The sequence below is a fragment of the Danaus plexippus genome (assembly GCF_018135715.1).
Source record: "Danaus plexippus chromosome 9 unlocalized genomic scaffold, MEX_DaPlex mxdp_26, whole genome shotgun sequence".
In the NCBI taxonomy this organism is placed as follows: domain Eukaryota; kingdom Metazoa; phylum Arthropoda; class Insecta; order Lepidoptera; family Nymphalidae; genus Danaus; species Danaus plexippus.
The window spans coordinates 2,231,468-2,249,225 of record NW_026869848.1 but is presented as its reverse complement, the minus strand read 5'-3'; the positions used below and the strand labels follow the sequence as shown (position 1 = coordinate 2,249,225).

Sequence of the window (17,758 nt, the reverse complement as noted above, 5' to 3'; positions counted from 1 at the left end):
TTAACGCAATGTAAGTTGTGTGGAAATAAACATTATTGATATTCTTGAATTAATATTGACTCTCACGTATATGGCAAAAATCAAATAATTTATATAATGCTTGCTGACGGTTTAAATTCGACGATTTCGACGAATCTGTTTTTTAATAAGATGTATACTTTTATATAACAATCTGATTTGTACTATTAAAATAGGTATATTTCTCATCAAAGATACAATTATAATTAATATGAATATTTTTATTTGTGGCAAGTGGAACCGAGACATTATATAAAAACTTATATTTTAGCGCCATAAAGTACTTACATTAGTATTTGTTAGCAGTTAGTCGTTAAGACAGTGAAATAAGTTTTTGACAGATGATTTGTGTTACCTAAATATTTACAATAGCGTTTCGCTATTTATTTACAATAAGATTAAAGATATACTATAAGTAATTATAAATGTAAATTTATTTTGTGATGGTTTCTAAATTGGATTTGAGAAATATGACTAAGAAAACCTCTCTTCACGCTAAAATTTACAATTTCATCGTAAGATAAAAACAATGTGTGCTTTTTAATAATGCTTGTAAGACATGGACAAAATAAAACTTACATATTTTTTAACCGAATATATACATAGTAGTGATGATAGTGATTCTAGTAGTTGGAGTGATCTAAGTAGCGTGAAGTCTGAGTTTTACGAGGATGACGAGGAAGATAGACTGTTTATCCCTCTTATGCAGTATCTTATAAGAATAAAAAGAAAACGAGTTGACGATTATTTACATTTTGTAGAATCGTGGACAGATGCAGAATTTAAAAATCGTCTTATAGTATCACGCAAAACTGCTTATAAACTTATTGGTAAAATGATTCATAAATTTTTACTCATAAGAAACTAAAATAAATCTATTAAATAAAAAACTAAATTTGTTACAGATGACTTAGAAAAATCAGGATTTATAGCTTCACACAAGTTTGGTTTAAAACCTTTGGAACCAAAGTTATGTTTCTATATATTCTTATCCTTCATAGCTGACACGGAACCATTGACACCATTAGCAAATAGATTTGATATATCTATATCATCAACATTCAGAGTGCTAAGGAGAGTAGTTGCTTGGTTATTAACAAAATTAGATGATGCTATAAAATGGCCACAAGATTTTAACGATGTAGAGACAATATGTGAGCAATACCACTTCAAGACTGGAATATCTAATATATTGGGTGTCATTGACTGCACTCATATAAAAATAGAGAAACCAAGAAATGCAAGAGAGTATTGTAATCCAAAAGGATACTTTTCCATAGTCTTACAAGCCACCATAGATGCTAATCTGCGCTTCACAAATATCTATTGTGGTGAACCAGGGTCTTCCAACTGTTCTAGAGTATTAAGGAAATCCCCATTGTATCAAACAGCCACTCAGAATAGAGATACATTGTTTCCCCATAATACATTTTTAGTGGGACATAGTGGATATCCCTCATTATCTTGGTTGGTTCCGCCATTTAGAGAAAATAAAAGACTAACATCACAACAACGGGAATTTAATTCCCTTCATGCATCAGCTAGAAAATTAAGTGATAAAGCTTTTAACTTATTAAAAACAAAATTTAGAAGAATCAAACTATTTACAGTTTATAGGAATATACCATTTATTACTGATACTATTGTCGCTGCATGTATTTTGCATAATTACTGTCTAGATGAAAGCTGTGATCCCTCGGAGGAATAATAAAAAGATATTTTTAACAGTTGTTCATTTTATTACTGATTGTTTATCAGTCACATTTTATTAGAAGCCTGGTTGTGTAGATGTAATAAATATATTATCTAATTTCTGATCACAAAAACTAATATCCTCCTCCTATACCAATCATTTGGTTTGTGACTTATATAAATAATGATACAATGAAGTAACACTCCAATAATTTATTGGTTTTCTAATAATTTTCTTAACAATGCACATTTTTCTTGTTCTATCTTCAGAATTTCCTCATGTTTCTTTTCTTTTAATTGTAACTTCTTTAAGGCTATTGACTGTTTATTTTCCAATTCTTTTTTCTTGAGTTGTAATTCTTCTTCCCTTAATCTAAGACTCCTTTCATACCTCTCATCTCTGATTTGCCTTTGTTCTTCTTGTCTTTGTAAATATTCAATCCATTGTTTATCGAGTTCCACTTTTGTCCTATGTTCTGTTTTTAGTTTTCGATAGGGGGAGGTATTCTTAAATGATAATTTTCTATTTATTCTGTTATGTTCTTTGTCAGCTTGCATAATACCTGATGCCAGTCTGTATGCACCATCTTCATTATATCTTCCAAGTATTTGATGCATTTCATTGAAATACTTAAAAGCCACTGCTCCCTGGCCATTGTCTAAACAGTCTTTATATTTTTTTGTAAGGGCATTTATTTTCCATCTTACCTGATCTGGTGTAACCTAGTAAAAATTTATTTTTTACATTTAAATTTAAAACATTCACCAATAAAATAGTGTGGAATAGAACATACCTCTATATGAAATGCTTTCAATTCCTCAGACATAGATATCCACATTTTGGATTTTTTCTTTGGATTATCCAACATATTTAATTTAGTTTCATATAAATTCAAAAGCATCAATGTAGAATCTTTTGTCCAAATAATATCTGCAAAATATTATATTTGTTATTTATTATTTCATGATAATAACAGAATGTCCAATATCCAAAACATACTTTGTTTACTAGTCTCATTTGTTTCTACTTCCTCCTGGTTGAGTTGATGATTGTAGGTGGCTATGGTCAAGTTAGGTTTGTAAGGTGAAGCTGCTTTATTGAACAGTTTTGACCGTCGAGAGTTGATGAAAACAAAAAGCGCTATTATAAGTTACTACAGTAACGGATGTGATATAGGTACTTGGAACTAAAAACGTGTCATAATCTGACAAAGTTATTTTTCTTACATTGATTGTCTAATATGGCCAATACGGCAACGTTGCTATCAATACCTTCGTCCATTTTAATAAAATTCTTTAACACGCACAGTAGCAAGCTGTTAGAATAAATGAATTGTGTACTAGAATTATAACATTTAACTTTAAGCAAACTTAATAAATATTACTTGTAGTTATGATTAAAATATTGTTGAAAAAATATTGTTTTTAACGTTAGTAAATATCATTCACGTAAAATAAAAACAAAACAAGTCAATAACAAATAACAACACTAATAATCAGCAGTGGCATGCAGCTGTAACATTGACAGTTTTTTGTTTTGCTAAAAATGTAATTGTTTTGAAATAGATTTTTGTGACCATTGAATACATGTTATCAGTTACGTGACTTTTGAAAATCAACAAGATTTTTTACATAAATTCTTAAATGCACATAAAATATTTTTTAGACTTTTTTTATTAACATATAAGCATATACATAAAATATATAAAGTAAAAACAGTTTATAATACTTAAAAAATAATAAATAAAATATTTTATCAATCAGTTTTAAGTTTTTATAGCTGAGACTAGGCAGTTTCTGCTAGTGACGATATAGATAGATATTTTTTGCATCATGTAGTAAAAACCACGGATGTCAGTATGACAAGAGATAAATCTTTTACTGACGTTGGTTGACGTGACATTGGTTATATACTTATTTTCGTTATAAATAAATGATAATAGTAACTTATTTTTCTTGGTTATAACCAAGAGCTTTATATTCACAATGGCTCAGTGTGGAGAATTTCTTAAAAGTCACTTTCCAGTGATGGACGAAGAATTAAAAAAATATATTGAAGGTAAGGTTATATTAAAGGCCTGGTAAATGCTACTTTAATTTTTTTAATAATTGTTCGATAAATAATTTGTTGTAAAATAACATATGTCTTTCAAGTCGATATTAAGAATATTTAGGTAACTAATGATCAACTATCTTTTAATATTCTCTTTTATAGATATATTGGATAATAGTGCAGGTGAATTTGAGGACACTGAGGAAGTATTTGAAGCAGTAGGTGAAATTTTACAAGGAATATCACAAAAATCTGAAGATGATATTAGGTAATGTAAAAAAATTGTATACTTTTTTTTGTGATATGAAATGTATATTTATTAGTGATTACTTTTTCACTTCAAGGAGTTTGTGTTATAAAAATGATAGTCAGGGTCACAAAACCTAATTTTTTCTTATTTTTTTATTATTGCCCAACAGAGAAATATGTGACATGTTATTAAAAATGATGCAACCAGACAAAAATAGCAACATAAATGGCCCTAGAAAGGTACTGGATGCACCAATCACATTATCATCTATGAACACTCCTATACAGGATGCCGAAGATATGAAAAGTATATGGGTTCAAACTCGAGATGATACTTTGGTAAATGGCTATTTAATAATTTAATATTTAATTTTTATTATCCCTTCATTAGAGCATTTAAGAAAACATACTTTAATGATAAGAAGATAAATTCAATCACCTAATTTTAACCAGGTAATTTACAAATTTAAAATAAGAATAAAAATGTAAGGAATCTATTTCATTAAGTATTAATTTTATTATATTCCAGAAAGTAGATGCAAAAAAATTAGAAAAGGCCGAAGCAAAATTGCAACAGAAACAACAGAAACAGAAAGATGCGAAACTACCAGTTTCAGCACCAGTTTTACAAACTGCTACCGCATCACAGGTTACATCTAAGAAAGACAGTAAACTCGAAGCTAAAGGTACAAATAGGACACAGGATATACGGATAGAAAACTTTGATATTGCATACGGAGACAGGTAACATATAAAAAATTCTTATATACCTTAGTCATATATACATATATAGAATATTGAATAATATATCTATCCAGTTTTTTTTCCACATTTAATGTGTTTGTTTTTTACTACTTCTGTTACTTAATATATGTATAAATATTTATTATCAAGTATGCATGTTTAAGAGTTGAATTTACATACACAAGCTTCACAACCATAATGTAATATATAATTTTCAGAGTCTTGTTACAAGGTGCGGACTTGGTACTCGCATTTGGAAGACGGTACGGTTTGGTTGGTCGGAATGGTCTTGGGAAGACAACGCTCCTTCGTATGATATCCAGTAAACAGTTAAAAATTCCTTCACACATTTCCATCTTACATGTCGAGCAAGAAGTAGTGGGTGATGACACAATAGCCTTACAGAGTGTTTTGGAATGTGACACAGTCAGAGAAAATTTATTGCGACGGGAAAAAGAAATAACAGCTGCTATTAACAGTGGGTAAGGAGAAAATTATTGCAAACATTTATAGTTAAATCAATTAAATTAAAAATATACTATACAACACCAGTATTATATCCAATATAAACCCTATCAAACATTAGGGATGTTTTAGAATTTAGATTTACATTTTTAGATTATATGAAAACAAATAATTCAAATAAAATTACAAGCTTCTGTTAAATGAAAGATTTGTTCAAAGTGTTCACATATTGATAATGGCAATTTAACATATTTTAGCAAAATTTACAATAATTGAGATTCCATTGGCTTCAATCATCTATTTTAGACTTGTAGGTAATCAAAATTATCAAATAGACAAGAATAACAAACTAGTTTTGGATATTTTTAAACTAAGTATATATTGGATAGAATTATAATATTCTTAGCCTGATAAAAATAAACATGTAATAATAATTCCAGGTCAACAGATCAAAACCTGTCCACAGAGTTGAGTGAGGTGTACGCTCAGTTGGAGAATATTGAGGCTGATAAGGCCCCGGCTAGAGCTTCCATTATCCTCAGCGGTTTGGGCTTCACACCAGAAATGCAGACGAGGTCCACCAAAACTTTCTCCGGAGGTTGGAGAATGAGGCTCGCTTTGGCAAGAGCTTTGTTTTCTAAGTAAGTACCAGATAGTCATTTAAACTTTATAGTTAGAGGTTGGAAGTGTTTAAATACTTACATCGTTTTCCATGAACTTTATACTATATACTATATATAATGAGGTAAATCTGTATGGAAATTTTTATTATTGTTTGGAAGTCACTTAAATGTCATTCTCAAACAAAATAAGAAAATAATGATAAGGAAATACAATTTTAAGAAAATTAATCAAGAAAAGATGTATTTTATAATAATCACAATGGTTGAATAGTTGATAAAACTTAAAATATCTCATTAACATCACAACTACACTAGAGTTACCTAGAGTTAAAGACCAGTTGAATATTCATACAATAAATGATATTATTATTGGAAATAAAATTTATGCCGGATAAATTGATTCCATCTTGTATTTGCTGGCTTTACAGACATTGCGCCATAATTCTGTATAGTGTGAAACTGGCTTGTATATATTATTTAATTATGCAAATTATAAGAATAAATGTAAATTCAATGTAGTGACTATGGTGCCTTTATCCTCATGCATTATATTGCTTATCTCGGACAATTGTGACTCAACATGTGATTATAATTTATTTATTTATAATTGTAACTACAATAGTCGAAATTCGAAAACAAATGTCATTGTTTGTTTTTTTGTGACAATTCAAACATTCACTCATTCACGCTTTCACTCATTCATTCACACATACTCCGCGATGACAATAGTATCAAGTTCTCAGTATGTAGTCCCGACCTTATTCGTTCACTACATAACTCCGTATAATATTCACACATGACATTGACGAAATCCATAAGAAAAGGCCAATAGCTTAAAGAATAGATAGATAAGAATAGTAGAATCTTCAGCGATTGACGTATTATGTGTCAAAAACATGGTAGTGTGTTATATTTGTTTTAATTTACATATGTGGCAACCATTTTACAAAAAAATATAAATAATAATAATAAGTCGTGGTGGCCTGGAGGTAAAAGGCCCGCCTCTCACACGTGAGGGCGCGGGTTCGAAACCAGGGAAGTACCAATGTGATCTTTTCATAGTCTTATGTACTTTCTAAGAGTATTTAGACACCACTGACGGACGGTGAAGGAAAACATCGTAAGGAAACCTGGTCTTATAATTTCAAATTATAAGATTGAATTCGCCAACCCGTCTTGAGCAAGCGTGGTGATTAATGCTCTAACCTTCTCCATGTGAGAAGAGGCCTTTGCTCAGCAGTGGGCTCCTATAGGCTGATGATGATGATGATGAATTGTAATAACTTCATTCGCTTAAATGAGTTAGGATCCACGTTGTTCCGTTCGCGCAATTCGTTTAAAGAGCCTAGAAATTTGTCATATCACGTATATATGTATCAATGTAATATGCCAAAGCTTAACAACCATGAATCTCTTACAGGCCAGACCTCCTACTGTTGGACGAGCCAACTAACATGTTGGACATAAAGGCCATTATCTGGTTAGAAAACTACCTTCAGAACTGGCCAACTACGTTATTAGTAGTATCTCACGACAGGAATTTCCTTGACACTGTGCCTACGGATATAATGCATTTACATACACAAAGGATTGACACTTATAGGTAAGTTTATTATATAATTTTTATTTTATAAGGTGAAACAAAACTGAAGGCCTACTTTAACCATAGAATAAGTTTAAGTATTAAATTTTTCTTAATAACCCTTAATAAACTAGCGAGCATTATGAGAGTGAAACAGATATTAATTTTAATGGTCTTCATGATTATTTTAAATGATGATTATTTGCATCCTAACAGCAGTCACAAATGGAGGAGTCAAACAAATTAATATCTCATATACTTTCTTACAAAAACTATTCTATATTATATAGTTTTTTATTGCATTTTCAACATTGACAACATTTTATTAAATTTTATTTTATTAAATGGAAAGAACCTTTCTTAATATTTAGTTTATTTGAATTTTGTGCTATAAGTGTTTTACTCTCCTTTTTAAGTTAATACTTACAAAATTCAGTTTATTTTGGAATGTTTTGTGTATTTGAATTTTATAAATGTAATATACCACAAAAAACTGTAACATTAACTTGTAAACTGATTTTTTTCCACCGAATGTCACAAGTTACCAAAATAGTCCCTGATAAGTTTCCAAAGAATAAACGATCATATAAATAAGGAAATTAATAATTTTAGGGGTAATTACGACCAGTTCCACAAGACAAAGACGGAGAAGCACAAGAACCAGCAGCGGGAGTACGAGGCGCAGCAGCAGCATCGAGCTCACACCCAGGAGTTCATCGACCGGTTCAGATACAACGCGAACCGAGCCTCGTCAGTGCAGAGCAAGATCAAAATGTTGGAGAAGCTGTTAGTATATAATAATATATATATAGTACATACCTATATGGCGAGCTTAGTATAGAATTTACATCAATAGGGACTTACGTTGGAAAAAATGATGGCGTAGTAATTAATTTCATAGTAAGGTAAGCGTTATTTTGTTGAAGAACTTAAGTAATATAAAAGCATCACACAAATTGGGTTATGTGGCCATATTACTGTGCTAATGATGACCTTCTAAAGTATGGGATGATAGGGGAAGGTAAAGTTTTCAGATAGACTAATAATTTATGTGTTTTTGGTAATTAAGTGTTTACAAAAACCGCTAGGAAGATATTATTAGAATGACTGTAATTTGAACGTGACCATATTAATTTGCACACTTTTTTTTAGCCTTGATTTATGTTCCACAAAAAAGAATATTTTTTTGATATGATAGCTAATTTTTTTTCTTTACCTCTTGTTCCATCAAAATATTATATAGTTCTAATGATTTTTATTTCCAACCAGGCCAGAGTTGAAACCAGTAGAAAAAGAAGTCGACGTAGTTCTACGGTTTCCGGAAACTGAACCCCTTTCTCCTCCAATCCTCCAACTGAATGAGGTCGGCTTCTACTATTCTAAGGATAAGGTTATATTCTCTAACGTGAACCTCGGGGCTACCTTGGAATCTAGGATATGCATAGTAAGGAGTTGTTATATAAATATATTTAATTAATCATCAGTTTCTTAATATATATGTAATTAAATCAAGGTCGGTGATAACGGCGCTGGTAAAACGACTCTCCTGAAGATCATAATGGGCATCCTATCCCCTACTAGTGGTATTCGTAGTGTGCATCGCGGTTTGAAGTTCGGTTACTTCTCACAACATCACGTCGACCAGCTCGAGATGAACGTCAACTCAGTGGAGCTATTGCAGAAAGTTACCCAGGTGAGATGTTTGATTATATTTTTAAATGCTTACAAACCAAGAAGCATTTTTTTTGGCTTTCATTAGTAACGTAAATAAAAACCATCTCTTCTTCCACTCACTTTCCACATTGACGTCACTGGCTGATGAAGATCATTCTATCTCTTTTCTACCTTTTCCTTTCTAACACATCATTGGTGACTTATTCGATTATAGTCCTTGATGCTATGTATTTAAATAGGTTTTCCAATACATTTTACTATAATTATCATAAAATTAATTTCATAAGAATAATTTAAATAATTTTTATAAATTTCTTCGCATACATTAATTTCTATATATATATAACAGGTAAAACTGTAGAAGAATATAGAAGACAGTTGGGTAGTTTCGGTGTGAGCGGTGATCTAGCCCTGCAGACTATCGGTAGTCTCTCTGGAGGTCAAAAGTCAAGGGTCGCCTTCGCCAGGATGTGTATGGGCAACCCTAACTTCCTCGTCCTCGATGAACCCACAAATCACTTGGACATCGAAACTATTGAGGCGTTAGGGAAGGGCATTAATAAGTATACTGTAAGTCGTGTTTAAATTACTTTTAAGCTATTCAATTGTGGTTTGATTTTAATTCATATGGGAATCTCTCTGTTTATATATGTTTTAGGTATCATTGGATTTTCATTACGTCAGTAATTTTTATCGTTAAAAGTTTTTTATATAACGACAATCCAACAATTGTTCCTAATCGCTTAACTTTTTTATATTGCCTACTCCGTCTATACATTTTTTCGTTGTTGTAGGGAGATTGGTATTAAACATTTCTATAGGCGTTCTCAAAGAATCTGCTTATGGTTTTCAATAGTATATTTTTATTTTGGTATGCTGACATAAATACGAATACAATAAAAAATTTATATATTATTTACATTTAAGTAAAGGTAAATAATGAGATTTAATATTGTAGTGCATGATCGGGGTTGTCTTTAAAGTAATTTTATTTTATTTAAAAATATTGAAAAACAAACAACAAAATTTTTAGTTTTGAGGGTAGTTTATAAATGTATATCTTAAGGGCGGAGTCATACTGGTCTCTCACGACGAGCGTCTTATCCGCATGGTGTGTCGCGAGCTTTGGGTGTGCGGCGGAGGCAGTGTTACCAGCATCGAGGGAGGCTTCGACGAGTACAGGAAAATTGTAGAAAGGGAACTCGAAGCCAATAAATAATAATACAAAATAAAACACTTATTTATCCATCTTGTTTTATTACCATACCTCTTCTCAATAATGATAATTCCACAATGAATTATGCACGCGGAAACCATGGCAAATTATATGTATAAAATTAAATTATATTTACAAACTAAACTTCGATACATAATATACAATTAAAATAGTGACTGAAGTTAACTGAATGGTTAAATTATAAAACGCATTCTGTTGAAAATAAATCGAATTATAAAAATTGAAATGCGGCGTATTATGACATTGAGATTTAGCGATTATATCATTTTGTGTATATAAATGCATGAATAAATTTTACGTTACTCTATTCATTGATGTCGGAGGGTAGAAATATATTAGGGAGGGTAAAAATACTATAAATAGCATAATATGGAGTTGATTATTTATGATGGGCTGATAGAAGTTAATGAATAAATAATGGAATACATACTACATATCGGTACATATATGGCAACCAATAATGATTTGTGTTAAAAAAATAAGTAACGCTAGCAGATCACAAAACCTTTAAAATTAAACGATGTCCAGTTGGCAAAGACAAATGGCGGTTGATCACTCGTCTCTTGCTCTTGCAAGAGGGGGTCGTAGGATAAAAATATTCGATTACTGATGTTTCTTGCGCCTATTTTTAGTCTTATCAGCATTTCTTAATACTTCAGCATAGGACAGCTCCAATTTTCGGAGCTTATGTATCTCCTGAGAAGCAGTGCTTTGTTTTATATCCCAAGAGTCAGTTTCAGAATTCCAGCTTTGATATATTTTTCCCGTCCGGCCGCTAACGCTCGGAGTTGGGGAACTTATATTTTTGTTGTAGAACTGAAGAGTAGATCCATTCCATTCAGCTTCTGAAGTTCTAACGAGTGGGCTGATTTCTATGGGCCTGTAATCTCTCCTCTTCTTGTTTGCCGATTTCTGGTATATAATTTTAGGTGGAGATGGAAATACGGGGGAGTCAGCTCCCTGGCGATCTTGACTGTGCTTGCGGTTGCGATGTCTGGACTTCTTTCTAGTAGCCGCTATGTACTCCAATGGTTGACGCACCAGCGGTGTTAGTACTCGTTCTTTTTCTTTCTCCTTTTCCTTTTCTTTTCCCTGATTAGTTTCTTTTTGATTTCCGTTGGTACTATCATCCATGGACTTGTTCTCCTTCACATCTTCTACGTGATTTTGTTTCTCTTGTTTTTTGTTAGGTTCCGGAAGTGGCTCTTCCTTTTCCTTTAGAGTTGGTGTTTCTGGAGCAGTTATGTCAGATACTGGAATCGATTGTTCGGACATCACAGACGACAATACACTTTGGGTGTCATCGGTAAAGTTGCCGGGGGGTTCTTCAGTCGCAGGCGTCACAGGTGGTACTTTTCCGCTGACTGTATCATCTAGGAGTGGTAGCTGTTCTCCATCGTCTTTATTTTCGGCTGCCTTTTTCAGAATAGTAAATATTTCTTTGAAAAGAACACGGTATTCTGGTCGGTTTCGGAAGCGACTATCCATCGGACTAGCATCGTCGTAAATGCTAAAGCGATAATCTTCTCCGTCCGCGATAGTGCATAGGAAGGAACCAGGTCTTTCGCGTTCAGTTTGAGTTCCTTTATTACTAGTTTCATCTGAGAAGCCTGAGCTTGATGTTTCGGCTTCAGAAAAGTCTGGGGTTTGAATTATCTTCTTGCGAGATGTTGGCTCAACTTTCTTTTGTTGATTATCTTTTTGGGCCTCCTCACCATGCCCGCTTTCTTCGTCGGTATCTTTAACACTGAATTGGCTGAAATCGCCCGAAGTTTGCAATTCGTCTTGAAGAGACACGGGGCCAGACTGAGTTTGTGCGTTCGGCAATGTGTTTGGTTTCTTCTTTATATTCTTGCCCTGTGATAGTTGTACCTCAAGCAGAGCCTCATACTTCTGTACTAAGTCTCTGTACGGATTGTCGTGGCCATCTTCCTTATTCGCCCAAATACCTTGGAGTAATTTCTCCTTAGCATTCTGTAATGTAATAATAATTTTTAGGTATGAGCCTTTCTCATATTGTAGAAAAAGAGATGTTAATCAGAAAATAAAAAATAACTTGGATTTTTAATATGAAATGTCAGTTAAGAAATGAAATATTTATGATTGTTGCAAATTAAATTTTTGAATATTAATTAAAATAAAAAAAAAAGTTATGTTGAATATTAAATAAGTAACAAGATAAATAAGCATGGAAATGAAAATGTGAATGATATTTAATACTTGTATTCTAAACACAGAAAGTATAATAAATAAATAGTCAAAAATACACCCATTACTCCACAAATGCAGACTAACAATTAATAACAAAATAGCCGATAAAAGCACACGTTTACGAGATATGCACACAATATTATTTAATTACTAAAGTAGTTATTAGTAATACTTATTGTATGAATAATTAGTAACTCGTTAGCTAACAACGGCATTATGAATGATATCCGGTAAAAACTTCTTTTCCTTGAACATAACCCGTTTGATGAACTGAACTTCAACCTTCACCAATGAATCTATTGTTTGTTAGCGTGCATTCTCTTAGACTAAAAACGTGTCAGTAATGGACATACCTTCGACTACATGCGATATATCCAAAGAAAACTACTGCATATGCGCTTCATAATGCAAATGCAAAGCGTGATCAACAACATCAGGGGCACTTGGAAAAGTTTTGTCGCCTAGAAACGATCAAAACATTGATATAAGTTTAAAGGGGGATATACCTACCGATCGCTCCCATTACGAACAAAATTGCTTACTATAACCACGTGGATGGACCTCTCCTAAATTTAGTTATCCTCGATTTAGTTATCACGGTTAGTATAGTTATTATAGCTCGTAGAAGCGGAATATCGTGTTAATAAAGTTAAGTTAGACTAACTAAAATACTACGACAAGAAACTATAGTTAGGTAACAGAGACTAAGCAGAAAAAAAAATAAGGGTTAGAAAGAGCATGCGGAAATCGAAGTAACGTACATCAAACTTGACGAGTTTACTGGAGACATGGTCGTCTCTTGGGCTTTGTTGACCGGGAGTAAGGTTGAGTGAACTGATGGCGCTTCTGTCATCGTCTTCTCCATCCAGGATAGACGACATGTCATCCCGCTCCATACCTCTCAGACACCTGATGCAGAGTTGTCCTTGTCTACCAAAAAAAGTAATTTTAATGTTTCATCTATCTAATATCTATCTAATATTTTATTTCTCATTTTGTTTTATCTCTTACCTAACTTCTTCAAGGATCGAGAATTCTTCATGCATTGATTTAGGCTCATCATCCTTAAGGTTCCAGTTTCTTAACTGCTCCTGCAGCCTGTTGTTCTCTTGTATAACCGATGCCAGCTGTTCCTCAAGCTCTGTGACCCTCCTGTGTTCTTGGGCAAAGGCCACTTTATTTTCCCTTAACTCATCACTTAATCTCAACAAATCCTCATCCTCTTTTGTCAGTTCTGGGAGCGGAGCAATTTTTTGTGGGGTAACAGTTGGAAGTTTTGACGGAGTTGTATTCTGTTTTGCATTTTCAACCGTTTTTTGTTCTTTTTCTTTGGGTTTTTCAATGGTTTCTGGCTTACGTTCTGCACGCCGTTTTACGATTTCTAATTGCGCGTTAAGATCGTCCACGGTTTTTTGGAATTCTTCACACTTGGTTTCCAAGGTTTCGATGGTGTTGCATAAGCTGGTATGTAATTTTTTTGCGTTAATTTGTTAAATAAACAGAAAAAAATTAAATCGCATTTAAAAAATAAAATAAAATTATAAGCTCACGTTTTAATGTGTTTTTTATCGGCAGCATGATCAACGGCGAGCCTGTGGTTAGCTCGTTCTAAATCTTGGATGCTAACTTCAAGTTGTTCATAGATTCTCAGTCTTGAGTCGTTTACTTCGCGCAACGCAACAGTTTGCTTTGTAAGGTACTGCAATCAATCAAAATTAAAGTCATTAGAACTTAAAATATAATAATTACTATGTATTTTTATATTCAACATACTTCGATTTCCTGCGTTTGATCTTCTATTACATTTTGGTGTTGACGAAGAGCCGTCTCCAACTCCTTATTTCGTTCCAACAAAGTCTTCCCTAGTTCAGCCGCGAGCTGCAGATCTGTAGAAGACGAAACTTCTTTTAGATTAGAGAAACTTTGAAAGTGTTATGCAAATGTAGAGAGAGCAAAGCGGACATGATGGACGGAATTGACACTGCAATTATCTGATCGGATCGTCGCGTCAGACCGCTATCGTAGTCACAGAATAACGACTAAGAATGCCATGTTTGGCATCATCATTAAGTTCGCGGTTTTCTAAGATAAGATTCCTTTGATATTATACTCATTAAAATGAAGTGAATGGTTATTTCAGGTAAAGTTGTTAGTATAAAAACATTCTAACAGAATAAAAAATCTTAAATATGACAAAACTTGTATTAAATTTTAATAGGAATAGTTTTATTAGTGATTATGTTTTTCTATTGCTGTCTACATATATTTTTTGTGCAATACATACCTATATATCTTTTAGCACGTACCAGTGACTTTTTATATCTCAACCAAAACAAGCACAAGTAATGTTGAGATAAGAAGTGACCGCACAAAAAATATATGTTGGCGATTAAAATAATGAACGGTTTTAAAAGGTTTTGAAGAATATATTTTTAAATATTACATTGAAAAGGTTTTATTATGGTATATTTGCTTATACAAATATGTCCGTGGTTTGAAAGCCACAAGACCGCGACTCCATTGCGTCAGTTGGAAGCAAAAATCATAATTAACCGCTAGGTATCGCAAATCGCAATGTAAGTCGTCACGTGTTCTACTTTAGCTATAGTAATGAAATGACACATCGCGGCGCCATGTCACCTCTGGTACAAAAGCCGGCTCTCGTGAAAGGCGAATGCCGAAACGACAACCTTGTTTTCATTTCGTATTCATCAGTGAGGCTTTAAAAAACGTTTTAAGTATCAAGCACACCTCTTTTACATTACTATAGTGATATGGCGATAGAAAAACGTTTAGGTATATTCGATTACTTCGCTCTTAATATTCGACAGTGAATGAGGAATTAATGCAATATTGTTTCTTAATTAAAATTTCGATCACAAATACAACAAACGCAACACAACTATTTACATGTAATATAGTTAATAATGATAAAAATATGAGAAAAAATTTACTTTACACCACATAGATAAATATAACTTCATTAGATTAACGGAGTAGAAACTATAGTTTCTTTTGTGATGGACGGACAATAGAAATGTTAAAATTTTATCAGTTGTATGAACAGTTTGAAATGGAGGTACTTTCACGACGCTTTTGCGGATTAAAAAGTAGGCACATTCTTTGATATCGTCGTACGATAACTATTACTGATTGTGACATTTTCTTCTATGAAAACTATTTTTTTTTTGAAATAACTGTATTTTTACTAAATTCATTAGTATATATTTGAAATGAGTACCGAATTATGGTCTCGGTAGCATTAACGAATACGGAAAATTGAGGAAACGGGGAATATCGTCACTTATATATCTTTGAAATTAATATAAATACAATATTATAGTTGTAAGTATATCAATAGTGCATAGGTCTGTTGGTTTACTTAATAGCAATGTTATAAGGTTACGTCGGCTGCAGCTAAGTCTGTCGAATTTACAAAACAATGAATCACCTTTGACTTATTTCGTATTTAGTACTGGTATTTAAAAACCTAATGTAACCTAACCTAAAAATTATTAAATAATTTATTGTTGATATAGCTATTTCAAACCTCTACCTTGACTATAGTGATTCATATCTTTATTTAACATCCTGTTATCTAAATAAACATCGTATTCATCCTTTTTTTTATACCTAACTTGTAAAGATTTATTACAAATTAAGTATTATAATTCTGTGAGTTGCCATATTTTCTGTATACAATAAAAGTGATTTTTAAATATTATAAAAGGACAAATGTTATAATTGTCAAATTCTCGACCGCCGCAATAATTGACATCGTTCCAACGTTAGTCTTAAGTATTTTAATCACCCTATTTGTTAATGTGACAACCAATCTACATACCATATATCTAATTGAGTTGTGGTATTTAAAAATATATTAACTCGGAATTTAAAATATTACCTCAATTAAAATATTGAAATAATTGTAATATTCTTCAACTTTAAGTTAGTATAATGATATTGTTTTAAAGTTTCTAACATTAAATCTATTGTATTCTAAAAATAGATCAAATGAATTCTTATGCAATTTTTACTTGAACCTCGTAAGCAGAAAATTATAACAAGGTTGAAACAAATAAAAAGCGATAAATAATGAAACAAAATAATTTGATCTCGGCTTTTAATACAAGTTATTATTATAATAATTATTATTATTGCAGTAATAATATTTATGCAAACCCTTAAATTGATTTAAATGAAACTAATATTTTTCAGATATACTAAGCGTGCTTTATTTTTGGTTAAAACTACATACTCCCGACGTTTCGGTTATTTTTCAGCAACCGTGATCGCGGGCAGACGAGATGTGAGTGTCTGTCAGTTGGTTCTGTTCGAAAGTCTTAGATCCCTTAAATTGAGTTTTCAATTTTTGATTTTCATAAAACAATCTTAGAGTTTCTGCGTATTGTTATACGTAAACAACAGTTATTTTTTGTTTAATTTGTATCTGTGTCTATACATCTGCAACTTCTTACTGTACAATTTATATGATTAATTTGAATAAAAATCGAATGCTACCAACTCGGTGTTGCAAACAATGTAATAAGTTATAACTCAATAAAATTAAATTGTAATTATTTTAACGATGTTAAGTCAATAGTTATGAAAGATAATAAGTATTTGGCACGCTTACGTGAATGTCTTCATCGGTTAACTTATATAAATAAAAGTTTAACGGCTCGTTTATATTTTTTTATACCTTACTTGAGCACAATTTACATCTATGTAGCAATATACAACTCACGGAAATGAACTAGAAGGTTGTTCAGAATATCAAAGTTGTTACACATTATGAGCATTTTGCGTGAAGATAAAAAAAAATGAGGTAAAATGTAAAATGAATGGAACAATGGTATTATTATCGATAGATTACAGAGAGATTACTGGATATCGCATATAATTTTGTACCAGTTTATCTATAATATGTTCATGATACCCTCAACGACGTCTGCTGAAAGAAATAATATTAAATAGCTATTTTGTACTGAGATTATGTAAAAAAATATATTTTTATAACATAAAGTGATTGACAGTGTGTGGATTTTTTAAAGACAGAAAACCTTTATTATAAATACTAAGCGTCTTTTTGCATTTGAAAATAAAGCAGATTCGATGTTATCTATATTCTCACTGTGGTTGTTCGAGAATTCGGTTAGTTTTTAAAAACAATAGCAAGTCATTAAAAAAGTAATAAATGCAAAATAGTA

The 17,758-nt window shown here is 31.9% G+C and overlaps 4 protein-coding genes across 8 annotated transcripts in view; 2 read left to right on the top strand and 2 right to left on the bottom strand.

The window, feature by feature from the left end:
• The first annotated feature begins 310 nt into the window (after positions 1–310).
• LOC116767604 (uncharacterized) lies at positions 311–1,745 on the top strand. The gene is made up of 2 exons (XM_032658003.2): positions 311–848; positions 924–1,745. Exons 1-2 carry the CDS (start codon positions 578–580, stop codon positions 1,724–1,726), a joined length of 1,074 nt encoding a protein of 357 aa, XP_032513894.2. The 5' UTR covers positions 311–577; the 3' UTR covers positions 1,727–1,745.
• A 163-nt stretch (positions 1,746–1,908) lies between these two features.
• On the bottom strand, positions 1,909–3,218 carry LOC116767605 (reticulocyte-binding protein homolog 2a-like). Of its 3 annotated transcripts, none has more exons than XM_032658004.2 (4): positions 2,938–3,218; positions 2,711–2,851; positions 2,505–2,641; positions 1,909–2,433 (listed from the first exon to the last, which is right to left on the bottom strand). In XM_032658004.2, exons 1-4 carry the CDS (start codon positions 2,990–2,992, stop codon positions 1,924–1,926), a joined length of 843 nt encoding a protein of 280 aa, XP_032513895.1. In that variant the 5' UTR covers positions 2,993–3,218; the 3' UTR covers positions 1,909–1,923. The 3 variants fall into 3 exon arrangements, with proteins under 3 accessions (XP_032513895.1, XP_061383453.1, XP_032513896.1); XM_061527469.1 differs by having other exon boundaries at positions 2,711–2,803; positions 2,938–3,217; XM_032658005.2 differs by having other exon boundaries at positions 2,711–2,800; positions 2,938–3,215.
• A 355-nt stretch (positions 3,219–3,573) lies between these two features.
• On the top strand, positions 3,574–10,346 carry LOC116767542 (ATP-binding cassette sub-family F member 3). Its single transcript, XM_061527431.1, is given in 13 exon segments — positions 3,574–3,769; positions 3,926–4,031; positions 4,183–4,351; positions 4,542–4,756; positions 4,975–5,238; positions 5,662–5,862; positions 7,265–7,447; positions 8,039–8,212; positions 8,696–8,870; positions 8,940–9,090; positions 9,093–9,119; positions 9,450–9,670; positions 10,167–10,346. Coding segments are annotated over 13 exon segments (2,112 nt in total). The 5' UTR covers positions 3,574–3,696; the 3' UTR covers positions 10,320–10,346.
• Positions 10,338–17,758, bottom strand: part of LOC116767540 (cerebellar degeneration-related protein 2-like) — a 42,665-nt gene continuing 35,244 nt past the window's right edge. For all 3 annotated transcript variants that reach the window (XM_032657910.2, XM_032657908.2, XM_032657907.2), the window contains exons 2-6: positions 14,322–14,434; positions 14,099–14,247; positions 13,560–14,009; positions 13,310–13,478; positions 10,338–12,311 (exon numbers count right to left, since the gene is read on the bottom strand). In XM_032657910.2, the coding sequence (XP_032513801.2) occupies positions 10,941–12,311; positions 13,310–13,478; positions 13,560–14,009; positions 14,099–14,247; positions 14,322–14,434 (2,252 nt within the window). In that variant the 3' untranslated portion in view covers positions 10,338–10,940. The remainder of the gene's footprint in view (positions 12,312–13,309; positions 13,479–13,559; positions 14,010–14,098; positions 14,248–14,321; positions 14,435–17,758) is intronic.

What these genes read in the sequence shown, in the direction of transcription:
- LOC116767605 (XM_032658004.2), bottom strand. Translation starts at nt 2,992, where the DNA reads ATGGACGAAGGTATTGATAGCAACGTTGCCGTATTGGCCATATTAGAC. An exon ending in AAATGAGACTAGTAAACAAA is followed by an intron (nt 2,642 to 2,710) that starts GTATGTTTTGGA and finishes AATATTTTGCAG; the next exon opens with ATATTATTTGGACAAAAGAT. An exon ending in TGAAAGCATTTCATATAGAG is followed by an intron (nt 2,434 to 2,504) that starts GTATGTTCTATT and finishes AATTTTTACTAG; the next exon opens with GTTACACCAGATCAGGTAAG.
- LOC116767604 (XM_032658003.2), top strand. Translation starts at nt 578, where the DNA reads ATGGACAAAATAAAACTTACATATTTTTTAACCGAATATATACATAGT. An exon ending in AACTGCTTATAAACTTATTG is followed by an intron (nt 849 to 923) that starts GTAAAATGATTC and finishes AATTTGTTACAG; the next exon opens with ATGACTTAGAAAAATCAGGA.